The sequence below is a fragment of the Cervus canadensis genome, chromosome 5, assembly GCF_019320065.1.
Source record: "Cervus canadensis isolate Bull #8, Minnesota chromosome 5, ASM1932006v1, whole genome shotgun sequence".
NCBI classification, from domain to species: domain Eukaryota; kingdom Metazoa; phylum Chordata; class Mammalia; order Artiodactyla; family Cervidae; genus Cervus; species Cervus canadensis.
In genome coordinates, this window is record NC_057390.1 from 6,943,559 (window position 1) to 6,969,488 (window position 25,930).

The 25,930-nt window shown below is 43.1% G+C and overlaps 1 protein-coding gene across 2 annotated transcripts; it reads left to right on the plus strand.

The window, feature by feature from the left end:
• Positions 1–25,620, plus strand: IL1RL1 (interleukin 1 receptor like 1). 2 transcript variants are annotated; one of them, XM_043468039.1, is made up of 11 exons: positions 1–133; positions 6,172–6,343; positions 7,454–7,664; positions 9,261–9,435; positions 9,529–9,691; positions 11,111–11,182; positions 13,499–13,640; positions 13,738–13,877; positions 18,803–18,949; positions 20,240–20,407; positions 23,804–25,620. In XM_043468039.1, exons 2-11 carry the CDS (start codon positions 6,283–6,285, stop codon positions 24,187–24,189), a joined length of 1,665 nt encoding a protein of 554 aa, XP_043323974.1. In that variant the 5' UTR covers positions 1–133; positions 6,172–6,282; the 3' UTR covers positions 24,190–25,620. The 2 variants fall into 2 exon arrangements, with proteins under 2 accessions (XP_043323974.1, XP_043323975.1); XM_043468040.1 differs by lacking the exon at positions 1–133 and adding an exon at positions 5,503–5,880.
• The last annotated feature ends 310 nt before the right edge of the window (positions 25,621–25,930 follow it).

Here is a 25,930-nt window from a genome sequence, read left to right on the forward strand (position 1 = left end):
TCCTGTCTCTTAACTGATAAGGAAAAGAAACGTGGCTGTCACATGAAGCACAGAGCTGTTAGAGGACTGGTCTTTCGAGTTAGCAAACTCTGCTGGTAGGAAGCTGAGGGAGAAAGATCTCACCAGCCGGGTGGTAAGTGTCTTTCCTTGGGGCGTTTTTCAAAAATGCTTTGATCTCAAAGGGAATGGAATTTGAACACAAAAATTTAGGTTGAAAATAATCATTGCTCTTGATTTTCTGTCTTTGAAAAAGGTAGTCTTACCAATGGGAAAACCAAGGTACAGAGTGATGAAGTCCCTTAAAATCTTGTTTGTATTACATGGAACTTTGGCCTCAGGTGCGTGCTAAGTCGCTTCAGTCATGTCTGACTCTTTGTGAGGTTTTACGGACTGTAGCCTGCCAGGCTCCTCTGTCCATGGGATTCTCCGGGAAAGAATACAGGATTGGGTTGCTATGCCCTCCTCCAGGGGATCTTCCTGACCCAGGGATGGAACCCACGTCTCTTACATTGCCTGCATTAGCAGGCGAGTTCTTTACTGCTAGTACCAAATGGGAAGCCCATTGACCTGCTGTACTAGAAAAGAAATGGAGGGGGGTGGGCTTGGGAGGGGGTCTTGTGGTATATAGTATGTGCAGAGTGCTCATATTCCAGAATTGTTCTTGCTGGAATCCGCTGAAATTCAGAAATGGAATCTGCTCAGGTGGTGGAGAAGGAAAAAAAAGCTTGGGAAGAAAAGAGCTCCTGGGTGGCGAGGGGTGGGGGGGTGGAGAGGAATGTGGTGTGTGGAAGGGGAGAAGGAAATAGGATGGCAAAAGAGAGTGATATGCTTCAGGAGGAGGGCTGCTGGGAGCCTGTCTTTTGAGGGGAGTGGTGGGTAGGGAGGAATAACCGACTCAAATCCATGTCTGGCATGGACACCTCTGGTTGATGGCTCCGTTCCTCTCCTCTCTGAAGGCTCTCAACAAAGTGTGCAGGGTCAAATGTGGCAGAGCTGGTCGCTAAAGCTGTACCCACAGGAGAAGAGGGAGGTATGCATATTCATGTGCCATATTCAATGACATGTTCATGTGTCATTGCTCCCAAAGTCTCAATGTGGACTTTGTCATGCCATTCCTGCTAGTCTTTGAGAGAAAGCTCCAACACCCACAGAACCACATTTAATCCCTGCTCTTACTCTTACTGATGACTCTAACCTCCACTCTAACCTCTAACCTCTTACTGATTCATCTAACCTGTTTAATTCTTGTACTGTTGACGTATAAAGCCAGCATATTAGTACTAACGTCAGGCTCAGAGGGTGGTGTCTAAAGATGAAATAGGATCTGCCTGCAATGCCGGAGAGCCAGGTTTGATCCCTGGGTCAGGAGGATCCCCTGGAGAAGGAAATGACAACCCATTTCAGTATTCTTGCCCGGAAAATCCCATGGACAGAGTGTCGCAAGAGTTAGATACGACTTAGTGATTAAACCACCACCTAGCTAACATCAAATGCTTAATAATGTCAGCCCTCATCATCATCATTATTTTTTTACTTTTCCTACTTTGGGAACCTTCACCTCTGTGCCCTACTGGTGGCCCGCTGTGGCTGCTGATTTGAATCACAGAATCCCCAACAGGAAGGAGAGTTCTCTCTGCTCTTGAACAGCATGTGTAGGTGAGGAGCTTGATCCTTCTATATTTGGATATGTGGGCCAGTAGCTCAAAAAATTTGGGGACGTCTTTGGTTTTCAGATTCCTGCTTTTCCAGTAGGAGAACTCTTCATCTACATCCTTCAAAATATTTGTCCTATGATTGTGAGGGTCTATATTTCTCTGCTTGCCCCTCCACACCTTCCAGTTTTTTGTGAGTATGCAGAAAGATGGGGCTTCCCAAGTGGCTCAGTGGTAAAGAATTCACCTGCCAATGCAGGAAACTGGGTTCAGTCCCAGGGTCAGGAAGATCCCCGGGAGAAGGAAATGGCAAACCGCTTCAGTATTCTTGCCTGGAGAAACTCATGGACAGAGGAGCCTGGCGGGCTACAGTCCATGGGGTCTCAAAGAGACAGACACGACTCAGCGACTAACAACAAGAGCAAAATTCTCAATACTTCTGCAGTGATTTACACCCAGAGGTTCAAACAGATCTGTGAAGCAAAGATGAATACCTCTCTCCAGGGAAACTTTCCAGGGAAGGTGAGCAGCTTTTCTCTTGTGTAGCTTCAAGGTCTATCTGCTTGCAGTCTGGAAGATCTCCTCCAGTCTAGTGGGTTTAATTTCACCTATACACTCATGTATCCCCAATTTATATAGATCTGGATGTAGGTCTCTAACCTACATGTGTCTCCTGAACTTCAGCAGCAAATAGCTCATTGATGCCTAGACATCTCCAGCGGTATGTCTAAGAGGTATACCTGGTTGTACACGTCCCATATTGAGGGACTCTCACTCCAAACCCTGTCCCATGTCCAGACTCCATCTTAGTAATAGGCAGAAAAAATATATGGCCAAATTTTGTGCAAAGTCACTTCAGTCATGTCCGACTCTTTGTGACACTATGGACCATAGCCCGCCAGGCTCCTCTGTCCATGGGATTCTCCAGGCAAGAATACTGGTTTGGTTGCCAAACCCTCCTCCAGGGGATCTTCCTTGACCCAGGGATAGAACCCGAGACTCTTGCATTGGCAGGCAGGTTCTTTACCACTAGCATCACCTGGAAAGCACCCTATGGCCAAATTAGATTAATTCTGAAAATCCTGAAGGAGATCAGTCCTGGGTGTTCATTGGAAGGACTGAGGCTGAAGCTGAAACTCTGATACTTTGGCCACCTTATGCAAAGAGCCGACTCATTGGGAAAGACCCTGATGCTGGGAGGGATTGGGGGCAGGAGGAGAAGGGGACAACAGAGGATGAGATGGCTGGATGGCATCACCGACTTGATGGGCATGAGTTTGAGTAAACTCTGGGAGTTGGTGATGGATAGGGGGGCCTGGCGTGCTGCGACTTTATTTCATCTCCCTGTCTCAATCATAAGAAGGAGAGATTTACCACTGTAATCTCTCTTTTTAGTTGAGATTAGGGGCAAAAAAAGACATGTCTTTGAGGTTCAGCAAGTCTGATTTCAACCCCAGCCGCAACTGTGTGAGCTTGGTCAAATTATTTAACCAGTCTCATCCTTGGGTTTTTATTTTAATCTGTAAAATTTGAATGCTGCTGATGATAAGTACCATGCAATATTGTACTTTCAATGCAAGGACTTAATTGTTGAATAATTGAATTATTTTATAGTGATCGCTTTAATTTATCACAATAGCTAGACTTTATTAAATGCTTCTGCAAGATATCATGGGTATGCTATTAAAACTCTAACTGAAGCCTTATTGAAAACTAGGAAACCAAGATAACCATGGCCTAGTCTAAAGGAATAAATGCCTAAACTTAATTTAAAAATTTTAAGATGTTTTAGGATACAAAATGTAAGTTTGTATTCAAATGTAAGCATGTTTAAGGTAGTATTATTTTGTTTGTCAAAATGATACCTAGAGGTTACAGTATCCTGGGCGCTGTTCCAGGCTTGCCTGCTCCTGATTCTGTGAAGCAGATTCTTATGCCAAAACGCATATGATCTTAACAGCTAAGTCAAGAAGAGTGGCAAGTAGATCTAATTCCTTGAAGTGATGCCAGCATCTTGTGGTGAATCTCCCAGCAGTGACAAGACTTTTCATCTCTCCCTCTGAGACCACATGACTGATATTGGTGCAGAAGGAGACGCCTGCCTCAGAAACACTGCCAGCCACAGGGGAGCAGGGCGGGGAGTGGTGGTGTTGTCAACTGGCTCCAAAAATCCACTGAAACTTTTCTTGGGCAGCACCTCCTCTTTTAACCTTCATCATATCGTAGCAAAATAGTATAGAATCTAAAATAGGTAGGAGTCTAGCCTTTGGAGCCAGCCTGCTTGGGTTCAAATTCTGGCTCCTTCTCTTAGCATAACATAACTGGTACCATTTGCTTACCCTCTTGGTGTCTCAAGGCTTCCCTGGTGGATCAGACAGTAAAGAATCTGCCTGCGATGCCGGAGACCCAGCTTTGGTCCCTGGGTTGGGAAGATCCCCTGGATAAGGGAATAGCAACCCAGTCCAGTATGCTTGCCTGGATAATCTCATGGACAGAGAAGCCTGGTGGGCTACAGTCTATGAGGTTACAAAGAGTAGGACACAACTGAGCAACTAACACCTACTGTCTCAGTGTCCTCGTCTGTAAAGCAGCTGTAACAATAATAGTGCCTGCTTCACGGGGTGGTTGTGAGGATGAAGGGGCTAACACATGGAAGTCATTGAGAACTGTATGTGACACGCAGTGCATTCTAGAGAAGCCTTATCTTTGGTTATTATATTACAGTGCTGGTCTGGAATCAGTCCCAGAATCCTTCTGGGATATGGTGAGTTTTGAAAGTAAGTCAAATTTACTCATGACTGAGTCACACCAGCTCTGTGGAGCTAAAGGCAAATGTGCAGCTAACATTTGTTTGACATGGAACTCAAGAGTTGAGGTTTATGGTTTTCCATGTCATTCCCTGTAAGACAGTCTTACAATGTCCCTCTGTTTCTATGAATTCCTTAGAAAAACCTGCCTTTCCCGTCTAAGAGCCTGCAGGGACTTGAATCTGAGAATCTGGAATCCGTGTTTGGATGAGACTATGTTAGTTCTGAACCTTAAATAGTACATTTGCAAAATTCCTTAGAGTCTGTTTACTTCTCATCTCTTGCCCCCATTTGCTTTTGAAACTCTCTCAGCACCAAAGCTGTTATAACTGGCTGAGCCTTCCTCGCTAGAGTCTGCCAAATGAAGTATCAAGAAGTATTTGGATGGGCAGTTGTAGGGTTCCCGGATTTCCAGATCATTTGGAACTTGAAGTGTAATAATATCGGAGCCACAAACACCAAGCATTTCCTTGAGTAACTGATGCTAAAACAGATAAGATCTGATTACTTCTTCCAAGGGATTATTCACTGTTGTCCTTAAATATTTACATACCAGGGTCAAGAGTTCTTGGTATACAGTGAACCAGCACTTTTGAACGAGTCATGGATTTTGGCTCAAGGTGAAATTTTAGGGTGGGTGGAGTGGGAGTGTGGAAGGATGTCTCTTATCTCCCCTTTAAAATAAAAGAGGGAATTTGTGAGTGTGAGGAGTCCGTAAGGAAGAAGCCGAAAGAACTGGAAAGTCTTCATGGCTCAGTCACTGACTTGAAGTTCTTTGCTTCTGCCCTTCACTTTGGGTAAGCATCCCTTACTTAACTAAAGTTCATAGTAAAAACGTTTCCATACAAGTAATGAGAAAAGTACCAACAATTAATGCTTAGAAGAAATGTGCTATCCTGAAATATATTAAGGGTTATTGTAGTCATCCTATATTTGTCAGTTTCTTTATTGGTTCCATCCTTCCTCTGACTTTTTAAGAAAAAAATATATAGCTGTTATCCTTTTGGATTGAAAGAAAAAAAAATGTAATTGTTTTTCGTAGACCTTCAACTCATCTTAGAAAGCCTTTGGTGGATCTTGGGGACAAACAGGGTGAGAGACATATTTTTCAGGGTTTGGTATAATGTCTAGGGCAATAATTTGATGGCCATTTTACCCATCTCTCTCTTATTATCCTTAGGAAATATGGGATGACGGCTTCCCTGTGTTCTTGGGGGAAGAAGGGGATCATGTGACCGCACAACCAGTTACCAGCCTGTGTGGATGTTTGTGGTTTTATGTCAGCATTTATAATACTGTGTTGTCTAGGGTCTCTTAATTTTATGATTTTCTTTTTTTTTTCCTCCAAAATAGAAACTTATTTTCTTTCCTCTTAATTTAGCTTCATTCATGAGACAGTGAAACAACATGGCCATCATAAGGTCTGCATGGCCCCAAGGTCCAGTATTCAATAATGTGTGTCTGAAGTCAGCTTGTATACTAAAGATCTGCCAAGGATGAATGCTCCTTGCAGGGGGCAGGGGTATTAAGCAAGTCAAAATCCTGGCTGTAAATATTTTGCTTGTGATTTTTAAAAATTATTTTTAATTGGAGAATAATTGGTTTTTTAATTAATTTATTTTTAATTGGAGGATAATTGCTTGCTTGTGATTTCGCATGATTTATTTTTTTTGGTAGAGATACTGACAGTTCTTTGCAACTATCTGTCTTAGGGAATATCATCAATCTCCTAGGTGGGAGCCTTGTCATTGGATGTCACAAACTCAACCTGAATCAGCTTGAGAATCGGTTCTCAACACCTGCTCTCACTTGAGAAACTGAGAATGAGACTTTGGGTCTCAGTAATTCTAACAGCTCTGATATCTTCCACATCAGCCAAGTTTAGTAAGTATTGCTTTCGAACTGAGATTTAAAACAATTTTAATTAAGTAATTCCAAGAACATGTGCCTTGCTATCCAATTGCTCTAGCTGAATGGCAATGTGGAGAGTTCATTTATGTTCTACAGTTATTCTTTTTTAAAAATTCATTTATTATTTATTTTTGCTTGCTCTGGGTCCTTGTTGCTGCACACAGGCTTTCCGTAGTTTCGGGGACCAGGGGCTGCTCTTCACTGTGGGGCACGTGCTCAGGCGCCCTGCGGCATGTGGGATATTACCAGACCAGGGATCGAACGTGCATCCTCTGCATTAGCAGGGGCATCCTTATCCACTGCACCACCAGGGAAGTCCCTAGAGTTATTCTTCATCAGCAGTTCTTCATTTGTCCCCTTTATGGGGACAAATTTTTTATAACAAATACAACATCATTTTGATTTAATGCATTTAAATACATCAAAATGTAACATGGTGCCTGCACATAGAAGGTATGGTCAGCGTTTGTTGACTCGACAACTTGCTTTGTGTAGGTGAACTTGGCTGCTTTTCTTTGGAGCAATGTGGAGGATCAAGGTCCAGGTTAAACCACTAAATTATGTACCCATTGTTAGTCGCTCAGTTGTGTCCAACTCTGCAATCCCGCGGACTGTAGCCTGTCAGGTTCCTCTGTCCGTGGAATTTTCCAGGCAAGAATACTGGAATGGGTTGCCATTTCCTTCTCCAGTGTACCCATTAGAATATTTCATAAAAGAGCTTAGATGATTTACTTATTCTTTCTCAAAGTATCACAGAGTATGACAACTTTCTCAATTTAATCTTGCTGTTGTTTAATCATTAAGTCATGTCCGATTCTGTGCAACCCCATAGGTTGTAGCCTGCCAGGCTCCTCTGTCCAAGAGATTTCCCAATCAAGAATATTGGAGCAAGTTGCCATTTCCTATTGCAGGGGATCTTCCTGATCCAGGGATTGAACCTGAGTCTCCTGCATTGGCAGGCAGGTTCTTTACCACCAAGCCACTGGGGAAGCTTAGAAGGGGGTATTTAGAATACCAAAATTGTAATCTTTTCGTATGATCACTTCAAGAAATTTATGTGTGTGTTTGTTTTCTTTAATGCAGGCAGATCATTTTTGGGCCTGGAAAATGAGGCTTTAATTGTGAAATGTCCCAGACAAGGAAAATATCCATACTCTGTGGACTGGTATTACTCAAAAACCAACAAAAGTATTACTACCCAGAGAGGAAATCGGATAGTTGCCTCAGGGAAGTGTCTCAAGTTCCTCCCTGCCAAAGTCAACGACTCCGGATTTTATACCTGCGTTGTCAGACGGTATTATCCAGGCCTGCTCCTTTGTCTTTAACAGCTAATATTCTGAGCCGTCTCACTTCTCTCCCCTTCCTAGACCTCTCTGGAACAGTCAAACTTATGAAGTAATCTGAATAAAAGAGCACTTCTAGGAATGTCCTCATGGTGAAGTTCAGGTGGTGGTAAACTATTTGTTATTATTACTTGGAGGCACTTCAAAGTATGCAGTACAGAGATTGAGCTCTGTTTGGGATGTGCCCCCTGCAGTGGACTCATAGAGTCTTAACCACTGGACCACCAGGGAAGCCCCTGGTGAGCTATTTGGATGTGTAATTGCAGGGCTTAACTTGTAGCCCAGTTAGAAACAGACCAGGTTTTTCTAGTGACTGTGAAGCTGAGAGCACTCGCTCACTCTGAGTTCCAAATAAGAACAACCCAGTATACGAAGCAGTGACCGAGATGTATGGCATCCAGGTTAGGCTTGTGATGAATGTAAAAGGGTGGGCACCTGGGCCTTCCACCTGAGGGGCAAGCCCGAGTCCATTACTCTACAAGTAAATTGTCACGAATGTTGTGATTTTGTGCCCGTTTGGTAAATATAAGCGAGGAGACCAACTATGTCAAAAGGCAAGTTGCTCTAGCTCGGCGCCTGGGCTCTGAGGTCAGATGGTGTTAGTTTTGAGTCCACGGCCCTCGCCACTTATCTCTGTGTTGTTGTTCAGTCACTGCTCCTTCTCTGTTCCCTCATCTGTCAAATACACGTGATAACAGAACCCACTTCAGAGCCCGTTATGAGCATAAAACGAGGTAATGTCACCACCATAAATGGTACATAGGAAACTCTTAAGAGATGCTAATTATTTTCATTATTATATCAGGTGTTGGTGTGACGGCACATATAGTGTATAGAGAAATGGTGAGGGAGTCATTTTCAAGGCTACAGTAGGGGTAATGTTTTAAGCTTCCCTGGTGGCTCAGTGGTAAAGAATCTGCCTGCCAATACAGGAGATGTGTGTTCATCCAGGAAGATCTGCTGGAGAAGGAAATGGCAACCTGCTCCAGCATTTTTGCCTGGACGACCCCCTGGATGGAGGAACCTGGTGGGCTACAGTCGCTGGGGTTGCAAACAGTTGGACATGACTGAGCAACTGAACCGCGACTGCAAGGGGTTATGTTTTATTTAAAATGTAACCAAAAAAACCAATTAAAACTTCAGATTTTAATGATTATTTTAAAATAAGAACTACTCTATGTCAATGGTTTTAGGAAGAAAAGTTAGAGTTGCATTATTTCATAATGTTTGTATTAAGTAAAATTAGAGTCAGATTAAGTCATTTCATAATGCTAATATTAAGTAAAAATTAGACGCCTAATCCGACTTCCCTGGTGGCTCAGTGGTAAACAACCTGCCTGCCGATGCAAGAGACGCAGCTTTGATCCCTGGGTTGGGAAGATCCTCTAGAGAAAGAAATGTCAATCCACTGCAGTATTCTTGCCGAATTAAGAGTTGGATTAAGTCATTTCATAATGCTAAATAATATCAAGTAAAAGTTAGAGTTGGATTAAATTACTGCATAATGCTAAGTGACTTTTTAAAAATTGCTTGATTTATTTTAATAGTCCTACCTCCAATAAGACTGGATATGTGAACGTCACCATTTTTGAAAAGCAATCAGATTGCAATATTCCAGATTATCTGATATACTCAACGACGTTTGGATCTGAAAAAAAGTCCCTAATATTTTGTCCTACAATTGACCGCTACAATTGGACACAGCCTGTTGAGTGGTTTAAGGTAAAAAGAAACTTGCAGGGAAAGAGATGAAAATACACAACCAAAATAGATGTGAAAGAATTACTAAAAGTGGACTGGAACCTTTCATTTCAGAACTGTGAAGTTCTCCAAGGACCAAGGTACCTGGCACACAGGACGTTTTTGCTGATTCACAATGCAACCAACAAGGACACTGGTGATTATACATGTAAATTTATGCACAGCGAATATGGAGTCAAATATATTGTAACTGCAACCAGATCATTCACAGTTACTGGTAAGCTACTAAATGTAACAAAGGGCAATACTAAAAAAGATAGAGAAATTGTGTCCTTCTTGTTGATTTGCCTGTATTTTATCCTCCTCCTTGAACTTCCTCCTGGCTCATCTTTTCTTACACATCCTCTAATATGATGCAAGGAGATTTTCTATATTATACACCATCAAGTTTTAAGACATTTGGGGGCAGGGGGTGAAATTACACTACTAATCCAAAGCCACATCTGCTCTCTCCTCTATATTTTAACTTTTCAAAGGTAATGCAATCACCTAACATTTTTTTGAACAGCAGCTCAACTATTTGAAGAGCAGGATTAGCTCTCTTTCTCCCAATGTCTTGTCAGACTTTCTGTAAATAGAGCAAGATCTGTTTACTCTCTGATATAACTAACTGGATTAGAAGTATAATGAGAAGCTTTATAAAGAGATACATAGATATTATTGGGTGGTTTTCAATCTTGATTTGCAAGGCTTTCATCATCATCTACAACCTTAGGTAAGTCATTTAATTCTAATTTTTATTTCAAGCTCACTTTACATTCTATAAAAATCCATCAGGGGAAAGGCTTCACAATCAAACCTGAAAAATCAACAAAGAGTTGGGGTCTCCTCAACATAGCTTGATCTAGGAGTGTAGATGAAACCTATATGCCTGGCACATTTCTTGGGGCAGAACAATAGTGGACAAGAGTTTTGTCTGGAGTTTTCCGGTGCTCCACCCCTGTAAAATGAACACCACTGGACCACATTTGTGTTAGTATCTCTCAGTGATCAACATCAAATCCCACAGAGGTCCTTAATCACAGCATTCTGAAATAAGTGAGAACCAAGGGGTACAGGAATGCATCCGTGCTCCATTAGAACTAATTTCTAATTCAGTTAGTTATACTAGAGATTAAATAGGTTTCTCTCTATTTACAAAACCTCTGAGAATACTTTTACCATGTCTAGGCAACAATGCTACAGGAATTTGAACTTTCTGATACGGTGAGCCACACAGGTGGAAGGCTGTGAGTACAAGTGTAGACTTATGTGTTTATCACTTGCACGGGCCTTTGGAAATCTTCCCTGTAGTGTTCTGCCTACTCTATAGAATTGAGGTTTTCTGGCAATTGCTACATTATGCAATTCATTTAATGCTTTGCGTAGTATTTGTTTCAACAATAAAAAAAGAGAAGAGAAAATATCAAAAAAACAACATAGCTGGTAGCAGAAAGGTGTTGTTTGACTGTTTTTGTTTTATTTGTGTGTGCGGGTGTATGTGTATACATGTGTACTTGTTGCCATGGATCACTTTCGAAAGATGTGAGAAACGTCGCTATGAAAATAGGACAGAAATAAGAAAATACAAGCTTTGTATTGACGGCTACTCAATGCTCTCCAAATACTGAAATTCTGTCTTTGTTTTTAATTTCAGAGGAGCAGGGCTTTTCTTTGCCTCCTGAAATTAAAGCACCTGCACAAAATGAAATAAAGGAAGTGGAAATTGGTAAGAAAACGATAAGAACACTATAAAATTTTTGCCTGGAAAATCCTTCCGTGTGACCCCGGGGTCAGGCTGTCTCCATAGCAGGTCTTGAGGATTGAATGAGATATACTTGGAAACACCCGTCTCGGGCACTTTCTGGTATCAGGGGTATGTGCTCACCACCACATATGGCACTTACATTTGTACCATGCTCTGCTTTGCTTTTTGTGTTTTGGTGCTTTTGCCCATGTTGCCTCATTTCCCTCTTGCTTCTGTCCAGGAGGTAGATATTGTCCCACTTTATGTTTGTGGATGGTTAGGCTTAGACAGATCAATATGTACTGTGCTAAGTCACCTCAGTCATGTCCCACTCTCTGGGACCCCATGGACTGCAGCCCGCCAGGCTCCTCTGTCCATGGGATTCTCCAGGCAAGAATTCTCCAGGATGTCTTCCCAACCCAGGGATCCCACTCGCAACCCACATCTCTTACATCTCCTTGCACCAGCATGCGGGTTCTTTACCACTAGCGCCACCTGGGAAGCCCCATCTTTCTATTAGAACACTAGAGTACCTTGTGTTCCGATTATCACAGATTATACCATTTTCACCTCCTGGGAGACTCTGAGCTCCTTTTCTCTCTTCAGATGCCTCTTGTTTGTTTGGTTGTTTAGTATTTTTAAAGTCTTTCCTGAATGTATTACAGTATTGCTTCTGTTTTACGTTTTGGCTTTTTGGCCGTGAGGCATATGGGATCTTTTAGCTCCCCGACCAGGGATTGACCTCACACCCCCCTGCGCTGGAAGGAGAATTCTTAACCACTGGACCACCAGGGAAGTCCCTGGATGACTAATTCTTGACCCAGGAATGATGAACTCAGTAGGGGACAGCTGAATGCACTGTCCTAAGGCAGGAAACAGCCCTTAAGTCCTTCCTCTGAAGGAGGAAGTCTCAAATTAACAGGAGGGAGACTAGAGAGGCTCTTGTTAAAAGATAATAAATAGTGGAATAGTTAGAAATCGTGAAATTGTAGCTGAGTCAGGTGAAATGGTTTTACCTACAAAGGTAATAACAGGGAAAGGAGGGGGATTTGGTAGGATGAGAAAGGAGTGGAAGAGAGCCATTAAAAAGAAATTGCAAATAACCCAATTTCATTCCCTTTTATGGCTGAGTAATATTCCCCACACAGTGAAAAAAGTCAGAAAGAGAAAAACAAATATTGTATATTAATGCATATATGTGGAATCTAGAGAAATGGGGCAGATGAACCTATTTGCAGGGCAAGAACAGAGACGCAGATGTAGAGAATGGATGTGTGGAAACGGTGGAGGGGTGGGGCATGAACCGGGAGATTGGGACTGCCATATATACACTGCTGTGTGTGAATCAGACGGCCAGTGGGAACCTGCTCTGTCGGGCAGGGAGCTGGGCTTGACGCTCTGTGATGACCTGGAAGGTTGGGATGGAGGTGGGGTAGGTGTCCACGAGGGAGGGGATATGTGTATACATACACCCGATTCGTGATGTTGCACAGCAGGAACTAACAGAACATTGTAAAGCACGTATGTGTGCTCAGGTGCTCACTCGTGTCCCACTCTTCTCAACCCCATGAACTGGAGCCCGCCAGGCTCCTCGGTCCATGGGATCTCCTAGGCAAGAATGCTGGAGGGGGTTGCCCTTCCCTTCTCGAGGAGATCTTCCCAACCCAGGGATCGACCTGCGTCTCCTGCATTGGCAGGAGGATTCTTTACCACTGAGCCACCTGGGAAACCCCAAACAACTCTATCCTTTTTTTTTTTTTTAAAGCAGCTATACCCCAATTAAAAAAGATAAATTTCAATGTATAATAAAGGGAAATCCTAGATTACAATGTGGCATTGGTGAAGGCTCTTGAGTTTCTGCTGCAAAGCAGGGGAGAAAGGAGAGGGGAGAGGGGGCTGAGCTTCACCTTGACCTGTGAGTGAAATGAAGATGCTGGGAGAGGAGAGGAGGAGGCAAGGGGGGGCAGAGAAAGAAGAAGGTGCTGACGATGAAGAAGGGAAATGGGGATCCATTTATGGCCACATATCTGCCTGCAGTGCAGGAGATGAGGACTGGCTCCCTGGGTCAGGAAGATCCCTCAAGGGAGTGGCAGCCCACTCCAATATTCTTGCCTGGAAAGTTCCATGGACAGAGGAGGCTGGCAGGCTGCAGTCCATGGGGTCAAAAAGAGATGCGAGTTAGTGACACTTCCACTTTTTTTCATGGCACACAGAGGGTGTTCAGTGAATTTTTTTCACGTTAAATTAAATCCCATTTGAACAGAATTTTATTGGTGAGTTTCTTTCCTTCTCATCTAGGAAAACCGACAAACGTAACGTGCTTGGCTTGCTTTGGGAAAGGCCATCAGGTCATGGCTGAGGCCTTCTGGCGGGTGAATGGAAGTGAGGTTAAGAACTTCGGTGAAACGAGAATACAAGCGACGCAGGAGCTCATGCAAAGGTACTTTTCAGCGGCAGTTAAAGCAGCCCCCACCTTCCCCCCTGGTTTGCAGCTGCACGGTAAGCACTGGAAGTAACAGCCTGCTGTTTAATCCTAGTGGTGAGCTGACTTGCCGAAGAGCTGTTTTAAAAATCGAGGATGTCAAAGAAGAGGATTTGACATGGAAGTATGACTGTCTGGCCATGAATTTCTATGGCTTCATCACGCACACTATAACACTAAGGAGGAAAAATCCAAGTAAGACATGTTTCTGAGACTGCAGTCACTTGAGTTTGCTGTATCAACTGTAAGCTGAAATCATATTCTCAGAGAACAGTGTGTTGGCCGGTGGTTGCCGGAAAATCCATCAAGACAACAGAATGCTCCATCTCACAAATTGAAGAAGGCAGGGGGAGAAAAGATTTGTCTTGGGTGTAGGCATTACACATATATACACTGTATATAGAGATAGGTATATATTGTGTAGAGAGACAGAATTCAAGACAGAAAGGAAGCCCTTGAACTGTCACTGTGCTTTTTACGATCAGCACACTCAGACCCTGTTAAACCAGTCAGTAAGGACACACGCCTTCTCCCTGGGAGTGAGTGCATCTTTCTTCCACTCCCTCCATGTACAACTGTGCACAATGATGGCAGCAAAACATAGTTTCACAAACAAACACTTCCTTCCTGAGCACCTGTCGATTCTCACTTGTTTGCACATCCAAGTAAAGACACTCCATTGGTTAGATGAAGCATTTATTCCAGTGTAACAAAGGGGGCAGGGAAATTTTTGATATCTTTTCTTGTCACTCCATGTGTGATGATGTAGAAATTATTTAATGTGTTTGTCATATAGTCACAGGGAGAGTTCAACTCCCAGTTTATACCCATAAGTGGGGTACTGTGCTGTGCTTAGGTGCTCAGTCGTGTTGGACTCTTTGTGACCCCATGGACTGTAGCCCTGCCAGGCTCCTCTGTCGATGAGCATTCTCCAGGCAAGAACACTGGAGTGGGTTGCCATGCCCTCCTCCAGAGGATCTTCCCAACCCAGGGATCGAAACCAGGTCTCCCGCATTGCAGGTGGATTCTTTACCAGCTGAGCCAGCAGGGAAGCCCAAGTGGGGTATAGTCCAGATTAATTTGAATAAACCCACAGAGGCACCACTTGATTGGGAGAGATGGGAAAGTTTAACTAATTTGATAGGGTTATTTAGTCTTTGCCTGAGGTGGTCTTTCGGAATTTTCTTGTTTGAATTCAACACAAACCACTGATTTGTAAGTTTTTATAAAACAACAGAACCATGACTACTGTAGATGATTTTAAATATTATTATCATGCTCCATGCGTTGTCAGATTCTGCTAGTTATATATACATATATGTATCCATGTCATCTCAGATGTGTTGACCCTGATGAGATGTCATTTTATGGTGACATTTGTGGTGCTGGTGGGCACGGAAGACCCCACAGGAAAGGGGAAGCCACGTGACCCAACTCTGCCATGGTGTCCTTATCCCATTGCTGTCTGTGCTCACATTTTATGAATGTTCTCTAGGTCCCTGTGTATTGGAATTGCTTTCTTTCTTTCTTTTTATTTTTTGATTGGAATGTAATTGCTTTTGTTGTGTTCGTTTCTGCTGTTCAACCAAGTGAATCAGCTATGCATATACATATATCTCCCACCTTGGATCTCTCTCCCATCCCTGCCCCCATCCCACCCCTCTAGGTCATCACAGAGCTCCCAGCTGGAATTGTTCTCATGTTACGCATACATGTGATTTTGTTCCTTCTAAATCATCTTTATATGCTAACTTTCACCTGTTTTTCTTCAAATCAACACAATTATACTCTGTCTCAATAACTGTGTAAATTAAACAAAAATTGTTGCAACTGTTTTTAATGGTCACAATAAGTTTCTTTGTTTCTAATAATACAGTAAAAGAAATTATACACTGTCCTGAATTTTAAAAATGAAAACTTAAAAAGCCTATGTCCCCATATGATTAAATATTCAACATTTGATGCTACTACTATTAATAATAATAATGTGTGTGTTCAGTCCGTGTTTAACTCTTTGTGACCCCAAGGACTGTAGCCCGCCAGGCTCCTTTGTCCATGGGATTCTCCAAGCAAGAATACTGGAGTGGGTTGCCACCCTTTTCTGCAGGGGATCCCCCAATCCAGGGATTGACCCAGGTTTCCTACATTGCAAGCAGATTTTTTACTGTCTGAGCCATCAGGAAATAATAATAATCATAATAGTAATAATAAACATTTATGCATTGTTCTCTAAGTATGAAGACCAGTCACTATTTTTCATATAATTTTTCATTTGTTTTATAAAAAATCCATAATGAAGTTACTATTATTATTATTATCTACTTTTATAGATTAGGAAACTGAAAGAGAGGTTGACTAATTGTGCAGTTTTATGAGCCAGGACTCAGACACAGCTTTTCCTGTTTATAAACACTTATGGAAAATATTCAGTGTTAGGCATCACATATAAAGATTATTTATATCATGGCATCTGGTCCCATCACTTCATGGGAAATAGATGGGGAGACAGTGGAAACAGTGTCAGACTTTAATTTTTTGGGCTCCAAAATCACTGCAGATGGTGATTGCAGCCATGAAATTAAAAGACGCTTACTCCTTGGAAGGAAAGTTATGACCAACCTGGACAGCATATTAAAAAGCAGAGACATTACTTTGCCAACAAAGGTCCATCTGGTCAAGGCTATGGTTTTTCCAGTATTCATGTATGGATGTGAGAGTTGGACTATAAAGAAAGCTGAGTGCCAAAAAATTTATGCTTTTGAAGTGTGGTGTTGGAGAAGACTCTTGAGAGTCCCTTGGACTGCAAGGAGATCCAACCAGTCCATCCTAAAGGAGATCAGTCCTGGGTGTTCATTGGAAGGACTGATGCTGAAGCTGAAACTCCAGTACTTTGGCCACCTCACATGAAGAGTTGACTCATTGGAAAAGACCCTGATGCTGGGAGGGATTGGGGGCAGGAGGAGAAGGGGACGACAGAGGATGAGATGGCTGGATGGCATCACCGACTCGATGGACATGTGTTTGAGTAAACTCCGGGAGCTGGTGATGGACAGGGAGGCCTGGCGTGCTGTGATTCATGGGGTCGCAAAGAGTCGGACACGACTGAGTGACTGAACTGAACTGACTGATGCATTTGTAAAGTAACATTTAGGAAGATACTGAACTTCAACTTCTCTTAATGTCTTGAATTAACTTCTTTCTGCTTGTAAATCAGTCACATGCATATTGTGCAAGAAATTGGGATTCCCAGCACATGTCCAAATATTATTTTTAGAAAAAGTGACCTGGAGAGGAATCGAGTTGAAATAATTTACGTAGGGAATGTTTTAGAAATAATAATGATCATGTTTCTCCTCCCCCATTAAACTGACGATAAGACAGATACTAGGCTCACTGCCAATTTTCAGTTTTCAATCAGCTCACTTCAGTCATTCTTTGTACATTTTTTTTATTAAAAAGAATTTTTTTTTGGTCGTGCCATTAGGCATGTGGGATCTTAATTCCCTGACCAGGAATCATACCTGTGCCCCCTGCAGAGGAAGTGCAGAGTCCTAACCACTGGACTGTCAGGGAATTCCCCACCTTGGTAATTCTTGATTTCATAGTGCTAGATAGTCAGGGAGCTGATGAACTAATGAAAGAATTTGCAAATCTGGACCAGTGATTTTCTTTGGCAAAACTGGGAGCCTATGTTTTGAGATCAGATGGAAATGAAAAGGGAATTATACAGCCAAATCTCATTTGAGTCTCCTCACATTTATCGTTAAGTAGGACTATTTGTCAGATAGGACGGTTAACAATTTTAAAGAGGGAAGTAAACTTACAACAGCCAAAATTACTATTGATGAGCACAGTCCCTACATTCAGTTTGTATATATCTGATACAGTCCAGATGGGGACCATCTTGCATATATATGTTGTGAAGCAATGAGTAAAGGTAAAGGTGCAGCAATAGCTAAAAAATGTTCAACAGAAGGGAAATAACGGTGTATTTAGGACCAAAAACCCAGTAATTTGACTTCATCAAACACTCATTAGAGACTTACAAAGTTCTTGTTTTCCCCTTTGCTCTCCTGTGTCACCAACCCCAGATGTGATAAGTCTCTAAAGACCTGTTGATTATTTCTCCCTGATGCCACCAATGCCAAGCTTGTCCATTCCTCTCTCCTTATTACACGAATCTGGCCCCTCCCATACTTCAGAAACTTCTCATCTCATTCTACTCCGAGGATCTATTGGCCACGGAAACAAAACTTCCAGACTAATCTTGCTTGAAAACCACCTTTATTGTTAAGGAACCACTCAACACTCTTCAGTGGCTCCCACAACCAGGATAGAGACAAAATGCGTTAGCTGGACCCTCCAGTCTGATCAGAACCTAGGCCTAGATCCAGCTTTCCAATCATGTATTCCAGCAATTCCCCAAATTAGAGTATCTGTCTCCCTCAGAAAACACACTCCCATCTCTGCCCTTGGGATCACAGCATCCTTCTGTGCCAGGAGTGCATATCTTCTTTTGAAACTCTCCGAGTCTCACTCATCTTCCAGGGACCTCATTCCGCAGGAAGTCTCCAATTGCTAGTCCAGCACACAGCGGGTACACCTTCCTAAAACCTCTTTTAGCTAAAACTGATGCTTTCACTTCCTATCTTAGCTAAGTTTACCTGTGTCTCTTTATCTTTTATATTGAGAAGACCCTGATGCTGGGAAAGACTGAAGGCAGGAGGAGAAGGGAACAACAGAGGATGCGATGGTTGGGTAGGATCACTGATTCAATGGACATGAGTTTGAGCAAACTCCAGGAGATGGTGAAGGACAGACAAGCCTGGTGTGCTGCAGTCCATGGGGGCGCAAAGAGTCAGACCTGACTGAGCGAGAACAACTGTATGTCTTATGCTTTGAAAATCCCCTACAATGCCTAACCCGGTGCCTTGCACAGAATAGAGGCTCAATAACCATTAATTTACTGATTCTTGAAACAGCCATGAGAATTCCACATAGGCAGTCCTTGTGTGAATCTCTTGTCCTCCCAATGGATGCCAGCACCCACGTGTTTTTTTATTTTCTTCTGTTTTAGAAATAATAATGATCATGTTTCTCCTCCCCCATCTTTTGAATAGTGGATCAACAAAGTACCTACTACATGCTTGCAGGATTTAGCCTGTTATTATTACTAATCAATGGCTTGGTGATAATTCTAAAAGTGTTCTGGATTGAGATTATTCTGTTCTGGAGAGACATAGCTAGACCTTCCAAAACTACGAATGGTAAGTGGCAAGTTTCAAATTTTCTTTAATAGAAAAGGTTCTATAATGGCTGTTGTTTGCTTCTAATAATCTCTTAATAGTTATGCTACTAAACCTAGATTTTCTCTTGCTTATTATTAGCGTATTATCAATAAATCTTTTTGAGTACTCAGAGGACACTCTTCATCCTGTTTGGTCATTCCTTGTGGTTCTGAAATTCACCTAAATGGCTCCAATTTTCTCCCCAGTAGAATTGCTGTTCTTACTAATTCCTCAATAACAGAATCTGCTCCCAGCTCAGAAAGGGCATTTGGGGAAATTTGTACTGGTAAAACTTTACGGAAGTCAAACATTTACAAAATTGTTCCTCTTTTCCAGAGGTGAACATGTTAGAAAGTTCCATCAGATTGTAGGTGTATTTTTACCAGAAACCCTGTTCCATAATGAGTCTTACCTCCCTACGTATATATACACATGAAAGGAAGCAGTTATACCTGCTAAATATGAACACGATTCTTTTATTAGGAGGCAGATAAAATTTAGATTTTCCATATGAGTCACTCAACTAGAGCTAATTGTTTGATTTGTGAGAAATTCAGACCCCTTAAACATTTCTCCTCCCTTGCCACCAAGAACTACCTTTTAGCATTTTCACTTCCCCATGGGGAAAACAAAAACTAAAATTTAGATTTGCCTGGCACAGCAAAAAAATCCCTTATCTGTGACTATAAATACTTATTAATATATTATTAATCAAACAGGACAATATGGTTTGAACTAAACTGGTCAGGGACTTGTCTGAGTTCAGTCTGAACAACTTGAACTCTGTTCAAGTTCAACTTGAACTCTGTTCAGGTCTGAGACAGTAAAAAGGAGAATGTTGGGACTAAGACTAGTTTCCTGATGACTGTACTGTGTGTGTGCTCAGTCGTGTCTGACTTCTTTGTGACCCCATGGACTGTAGCCCGCCAGGTCCCACTGTCCATGGGATTTCTCAGGGAAAAATACTGCAGTGAATTGTCACTTCCTGCTCCAGGGGGGTCTTCCCAACCCAGGGACCAAACCCAAGTCTCTTGCATCTCCTCTATTGGCAGGTTGATCCTGTATCACTGTGCCACCTGGGAAGTCACTTCCTGATGACATTTTGGCGACAGTAGATTGTTGTCATCCTCTCCAGATTCTAGAATATTTGAGGGGGTATGGCATATTCACCAATAACCCTAAAACTCCAAGAGAAATGTCTATCAAGAGTAAAATGAGAATTTTTTAAGGACCAGTTAATAACATTGTGTTTCTTGTTCTCATGTTCAGATGGGAAGATCTATGATGCTTATGTGATCTATCCACGAAGCTGCAAAAACGGTCCAGAGGGGGCCAGCTCTGTGGAGTACTTTGTTCACCAGATTCTGCCCGATGTTCTTGAAAATAAATGTGGTTACAACTTATGCATCTATGGGAGAGACCTGCTCCCTGGACAAGGTAAACTTATCCACACCCATCAGGGAAAGAAACTCTCATTCTTCAGAAAGCTAAGTGATGAGCTCTTGGATCAGGAGTTGCGATCATTATTCCAGGTCTTAGGACCAGAACTTATAAATATTTCTCCAGAAGAAGGAAGTACTTCTTGTCTTCTCCTGTCCCCATCACCACTCTGATCCTGAGGTCTTCACAGGAGTGGCAGTGATGTGAAGACAGGGTAAGACATCCTTGCTTGTGACTCTGGCAGGGCCCAGCCCCTACTTCGGGCTTCCCTGGCGGCACAGTGGTTAGAGTGCACCTGCCAATGCAGGAGATACAGGAGACAAGAGTTCTATCTGAGTCGGGAAGATCCCCTGAAAAGGGGAGTGGCAGCCCACTCCAGTATTCTTGCCTGGGAAATCCCATGGACAGAGCAGCCTGGCGGGCTACAGTTCTTGGGGTCACAAAGAGTTGGACGTGGCTGAGCAACTGGGCACATCCACCAGCCCCTGCTTCACTTCCCGTGTCCACCACGAGGAGAACTGACATCTCTGAAGTCTGTCTAGATCTGAAAGACTTAACATCCAAAAAATTACATTCTCCTATCCAGAGGCACTGGCTAACATATTTGAAAGGACTCAAAAAGTTTTTATAACTCTCCTGACACTGAAGAAACATTTGAAAATGTATGTCCTCACAAGAACAGATAGAACTGTGTCTTCTGTTTCTTAATACTCCTAGTCAGTTTCACCTGCTTTTGACTGTTGGGTCACAATTCTAGCATTTCAGTAGTGTTTCTTCTTCCCCTAACTAACGTCTCAAAATAATCAACTTGTTGGGGTCTGGATGCCAGGTTCTTTTATAGAACAGAGATGGGTGGGGGAGGTGAGAAAGCCAAGTAAAAAGCCCATTCATCTTTCAGATATCTCCTAGAATGGCCAGCCTCAGGGAGGGAATGTGTTAATTTCCTCCTTCCTGTAGCTACCCCCAGATGGACAGGGTCTTGAAGGAAGGCACTTTGGAAACCCTCCTTCTAATGCTACTCGAATTCCTCAGGGACCAGGAAGCATTTGAAACAGGAATGAGGGAGGGTTCATTTCTTAGACTGTGAGTTTAAATGGACATTCCTACTACAAAGAGGGATTCAGATACCTACATGCGAGACAGCAAAAGAGACACAGATATAAAGAAGACTTTTGGACTCTGTGGGAGAAGCCGAGGGTGGGACGACTTGAGAGAACAGCATTGAAACATGTCTATTACCATATGTGAAATAGATCACCAGTCCAAGTTCGATGCGTGAAACAGGGCACTCAAAGCCAGTGCACTGGGACAACGCTGAGGGATGGGATGGGGAGGGAGGGGAGAGGGGGCTTCAGGATGGGGGACACATGTCCACCTGTGGCTGATTCATGTCAATGTATAGCAAAAACCACTACAATATTGTAAAGTAATTAGCCCCCAATTAAAATAAATAAATTAATTTTTTAAAAAAGAAGTAAATGAACACATCACAGGTGAATCTGAGTTATCCTGAAATATTTAGGTAATGTTAATGGCCTAGTACCAGCTTGGGAGAACTGTAGAGTATACAATTCAGGAAGATGCAACCCACATCTCTCCCGAGACGCCCTTCTTCCTCCAGCTCTACCCATTGGCTATTTGTGGACTCCGTGGACTGTAGCCCTCCAGGCTCCTCTGCCCACGGAATTCTCCAGGCAAGAATACTGGAGTGGGTTGCCATTTCCTTCTCCAGGGGATCTTCCTGACCAGGGATGGAACCAACATCTCTAACGCATCCTGCATTGGCAGGCGGATTCTTTACCACTAGCGCCACCTGGGAAGCCCATGTCCTCTGATTTCACCTCAACCAAAATAAATAAAAACCAACACCCAAAGTCACTTTTCCCTTAGAAAAAGTTCATAACTGGCCCCTGCAGTGCATTTCTTCGCATGACGGTTACCCGCCATCTGCCCTTTCAAGCCCGCTCCACAACACCCCCCGCCCCCACCCTGCTCCGTCCAGTGGCCTGGTGACTGATCTTTATGGAAGGCGCCATCTGCTTCACACCGGGCGTGGCCAGCGGGAGGCACAGGCAGGTGCTCAGAGGGCAGGGTGTATCCCTGGTCCCCTCCAGGTGGGGTACCCAGGTGGCCGTGCTTCCTGCTGAGCACTGGCCCCTGTCAGCTGGTCCTCCAGGTCCACACCTCGGGCTCTTTCACACCTGGAGGGTGACTGTCACTCTCTGATGTCACCAGTTGTGGAGGTCTGAGCGTCTCTCATTGATTTCCCTTGGCTCTGCCCACATCTTTTATCAACTGTCCTTTCATTAAACTCTCTCTGCTCAGTGCTTTCAAGTATTCTGAGATTTCTGTTAGGATCTACTGACACAAGGTCTCTGGCTGGCACTATTGACACTTATTTCCTGTTTCCAACCCTGTGGACTGGCAGTCTTTGGCCCTTGCTCTCTAAGAAGGTCTGGACTTTTTTTTTTTTTTTTCATGGTTGTTCCTCCATCACAGTTCCCTCCTTGCTCTGACAGCTGCGTGTTTTACATGTTTTCACTCCACCCAGAAGTTAAGGGAAATCACCGTAGAGCTGATGGTCCACAAACAGTGGCTTGACAAAGGATCTCATCTTCCTTAAGATTTTCCTAGTTTGAATCAAAGTGGCTTCTACAACAGAGATTACAAGGGGTTGGGGGTGGGGAGCAAAGTGGATCCAAGACTTCCTGAGACTTGAGTCAGTTCAGAGAAGCAAAGGTTCCTGAGTTTGCGCTCTTTAATAAGAGAGTTAAAATTCTAAGTCAGAGGGAGAGTAGCATGGAAGTATAAACATTACAATGGATATTGTAGCTATACTGCACAGGGAACTCAGTTGGGAGCCCTGTGATGACCTAGAGGGTGGGATGAAGCGGGGTTGGGAGGGAGGCTCAAGATGGATGGGATATGTGCATACTTATGGCTGATTCATGTTGTACAGCAGAAAGGAACACAACATTATTAAGCAATTATCCTCCAATGAAAAATCAAAACATTTTAATAATTCTAAGTCCTTTTGCAACAAGTAAACTAACATTCTAGGAAGCTATTGTGTAGATAATTCCTCTGTCCATGGACTTCTCCAGGCAAGAATACTAGAGTGGGTAGTTGTTCCCTTCTCCAGGGGATCTTCCCGGACCAGGAATCGAACCGGGGTCTCCCGCATTGCAGACGGGTTCTTCACCAGTTGGGCTACCAGGGAAGCCACAACGTGTAGACAATGAACCTGCATTCCAAGTCTCCTGCTATGTAACTGTCGGTTCCCCCTGAGCTGGAGAACTCTGGGCTGCTCTGCCTGGGAGACAAGAGGGCTTGACCGGCGCGGTGACAGCGGTGTGCAGGTCCTAACCTCTCCCCCGTATCTTTTATCACTAGATGTAGCCAGCACAGTGGAGACCAGCATCCGGATGAGCAGGCGGCACCTCTTCATCCTCACTGCCGAGATCGTGCACAGCAAGGAGTTCACCTACGAGCGGGAGATCGCCCTGCACAGCGCCCTCATTCAGCAGGACTCCAAGGCCATCCTCATTGAAATGGAGGCTCTGTGCCCGCCTGGCGGCCTGCAGCTTGAGGAGCTTCAGGACTCCCTGAAGCATCTCATCAAAGTTCAGGGGACCATCAAGTGGAGGGAGGACGACGCGGCCAACAGGCGGTCCCTGAATTCCAAGTTCTGGAAACACGTAAGGTACCACATGCCACCGGCGCCAAGCCGACTCCCCAGGAAAACGCCAAGCTTGGCCTCCTTGAGTGCCCAGGGGTAATAGTGCTTGCTTTGACGGCGAATGCATCCTGTGTTGTGCACCCGAATTTCTCCTAACTGGGTCACGCTGCTCTACCAGACACTGAGCTCCGGTAATAGGACTATAGCGGAGGGATTTCAGACCTCAGGCGTCATACTCTAGCTTACTTGGGTTTCCCTGATTCCGGGGGCATGCAAAATGCCCAGGGATTTTCAGCCTCAAGCTCCCGGACTCCTGACCTCACGTTCCATCTCCCTTGGCTAGTCCTTCTCCACTGTGGTCTAGCATCTTCTAGCTACTCTTTCTCTCTCTCACTCTCTCATCCTCTCTCTCCTTATTCCTTGTCTATATTACACATTTTGAACATATTTTGAAAGTTTTAGAATTAAATTTTCATGTAATCTTAAAGGACACTCAGATCATCTCTACCGGAACACCAGTATTAAATCTTCCTCATTCTGCCAGAACGTATTAGAGTTTATTCAACCAGATGCTTAATTTTTATCATCTCAATATTGCCGATTTTGCTGGCATACTTTACTCAATTACCTACTCGTCATTATATTTGTTATTTTCGATTCTAAAATTTATTTCATATGAGAGAAATGAGAATAATCATACCAAACTCCTTGCATTTCTGTGCTAATCAAGTGAGAAATAAAAGTATTTAGACCAGAGTAAGAATTCATTAAATAATGACAACTTGTTAAGACATTTCTTGTAATGTGGATTTCGTTCTATGTTCTGTTAAGCAGAGGTCCCCAACCTCTGGGATCTAATGCCTGATGCTCTGAGGTGGAGCTGATGTAATAATAATAGAAATAAAGTGCACAAGAAATGTAATGTGCTTGAATCATCCTAAACCATCCCCCCTCCCCCCTCCTCGCCCTCCCCCCCCCCACCTCCCGGCCTTGGAAAAATTGTTTTTCATGAAACCGGTTCTTGGTGCCAACAAAGTTGGGGACCACTGCTATAAAGAGTACATTCTCTCCAGATTCACTACCACCTAGAATGACAGAGGCTTTTCTGATTTATGAACACAGGATATTTTGGAACTGATTTTACTTCCTTCTTTGCATTAACTACTTGAAAGCATAAAGCCAAATATGAAATCTTTCTATAGCAAATACATGGGATATCATAACAGGGAATTGAAAATAATCTCTTCCCTAGCTCCATAATAAAAGAAACTGAAAAATTAGGATGGGGAACACATGTACACCCAAGGCGGAGTCATGTCAATGTATGGCAAAACCAATACAATATTGTAAAGAAAATAAATAAATAAAACTGAAAAAAAAATTCAAATGTCTGCTGATAATTCTCACCTTACTAGTCTCTTTGGGAGGGGCAGTTCCTTTTCAGAAAGAAGTAAGGTAAGAATTTTTCCAGGTTTGCCTATTCATTTTTTAAATCACCGATTATTGATTAGCAGACATTTAAAATTTTGATTATGCCCAACTTATCAATTTTTGTTACATGGATAGTGTTTTCTGTGTTCTAATATATATATATATATATATATATTTTGCTTATCCCAAGGTCATGGAGAATTTGTCTTATGTATGTACTCTTATGAACTGTGCATGATTCCAGCTTTTCTGCTTAAGTCTATGGTCTATTGTAAATTAATATTTGTATATAGAAATATCCCCCTATCAATTCAGTTCAGTCACTCAGTTGTGTCCGACTCTTTGCGACCCCATGAATCACAGCACGCCAGGCCTCCCTGTCTATCACCAACTCCCGGAGTTTACTCAAA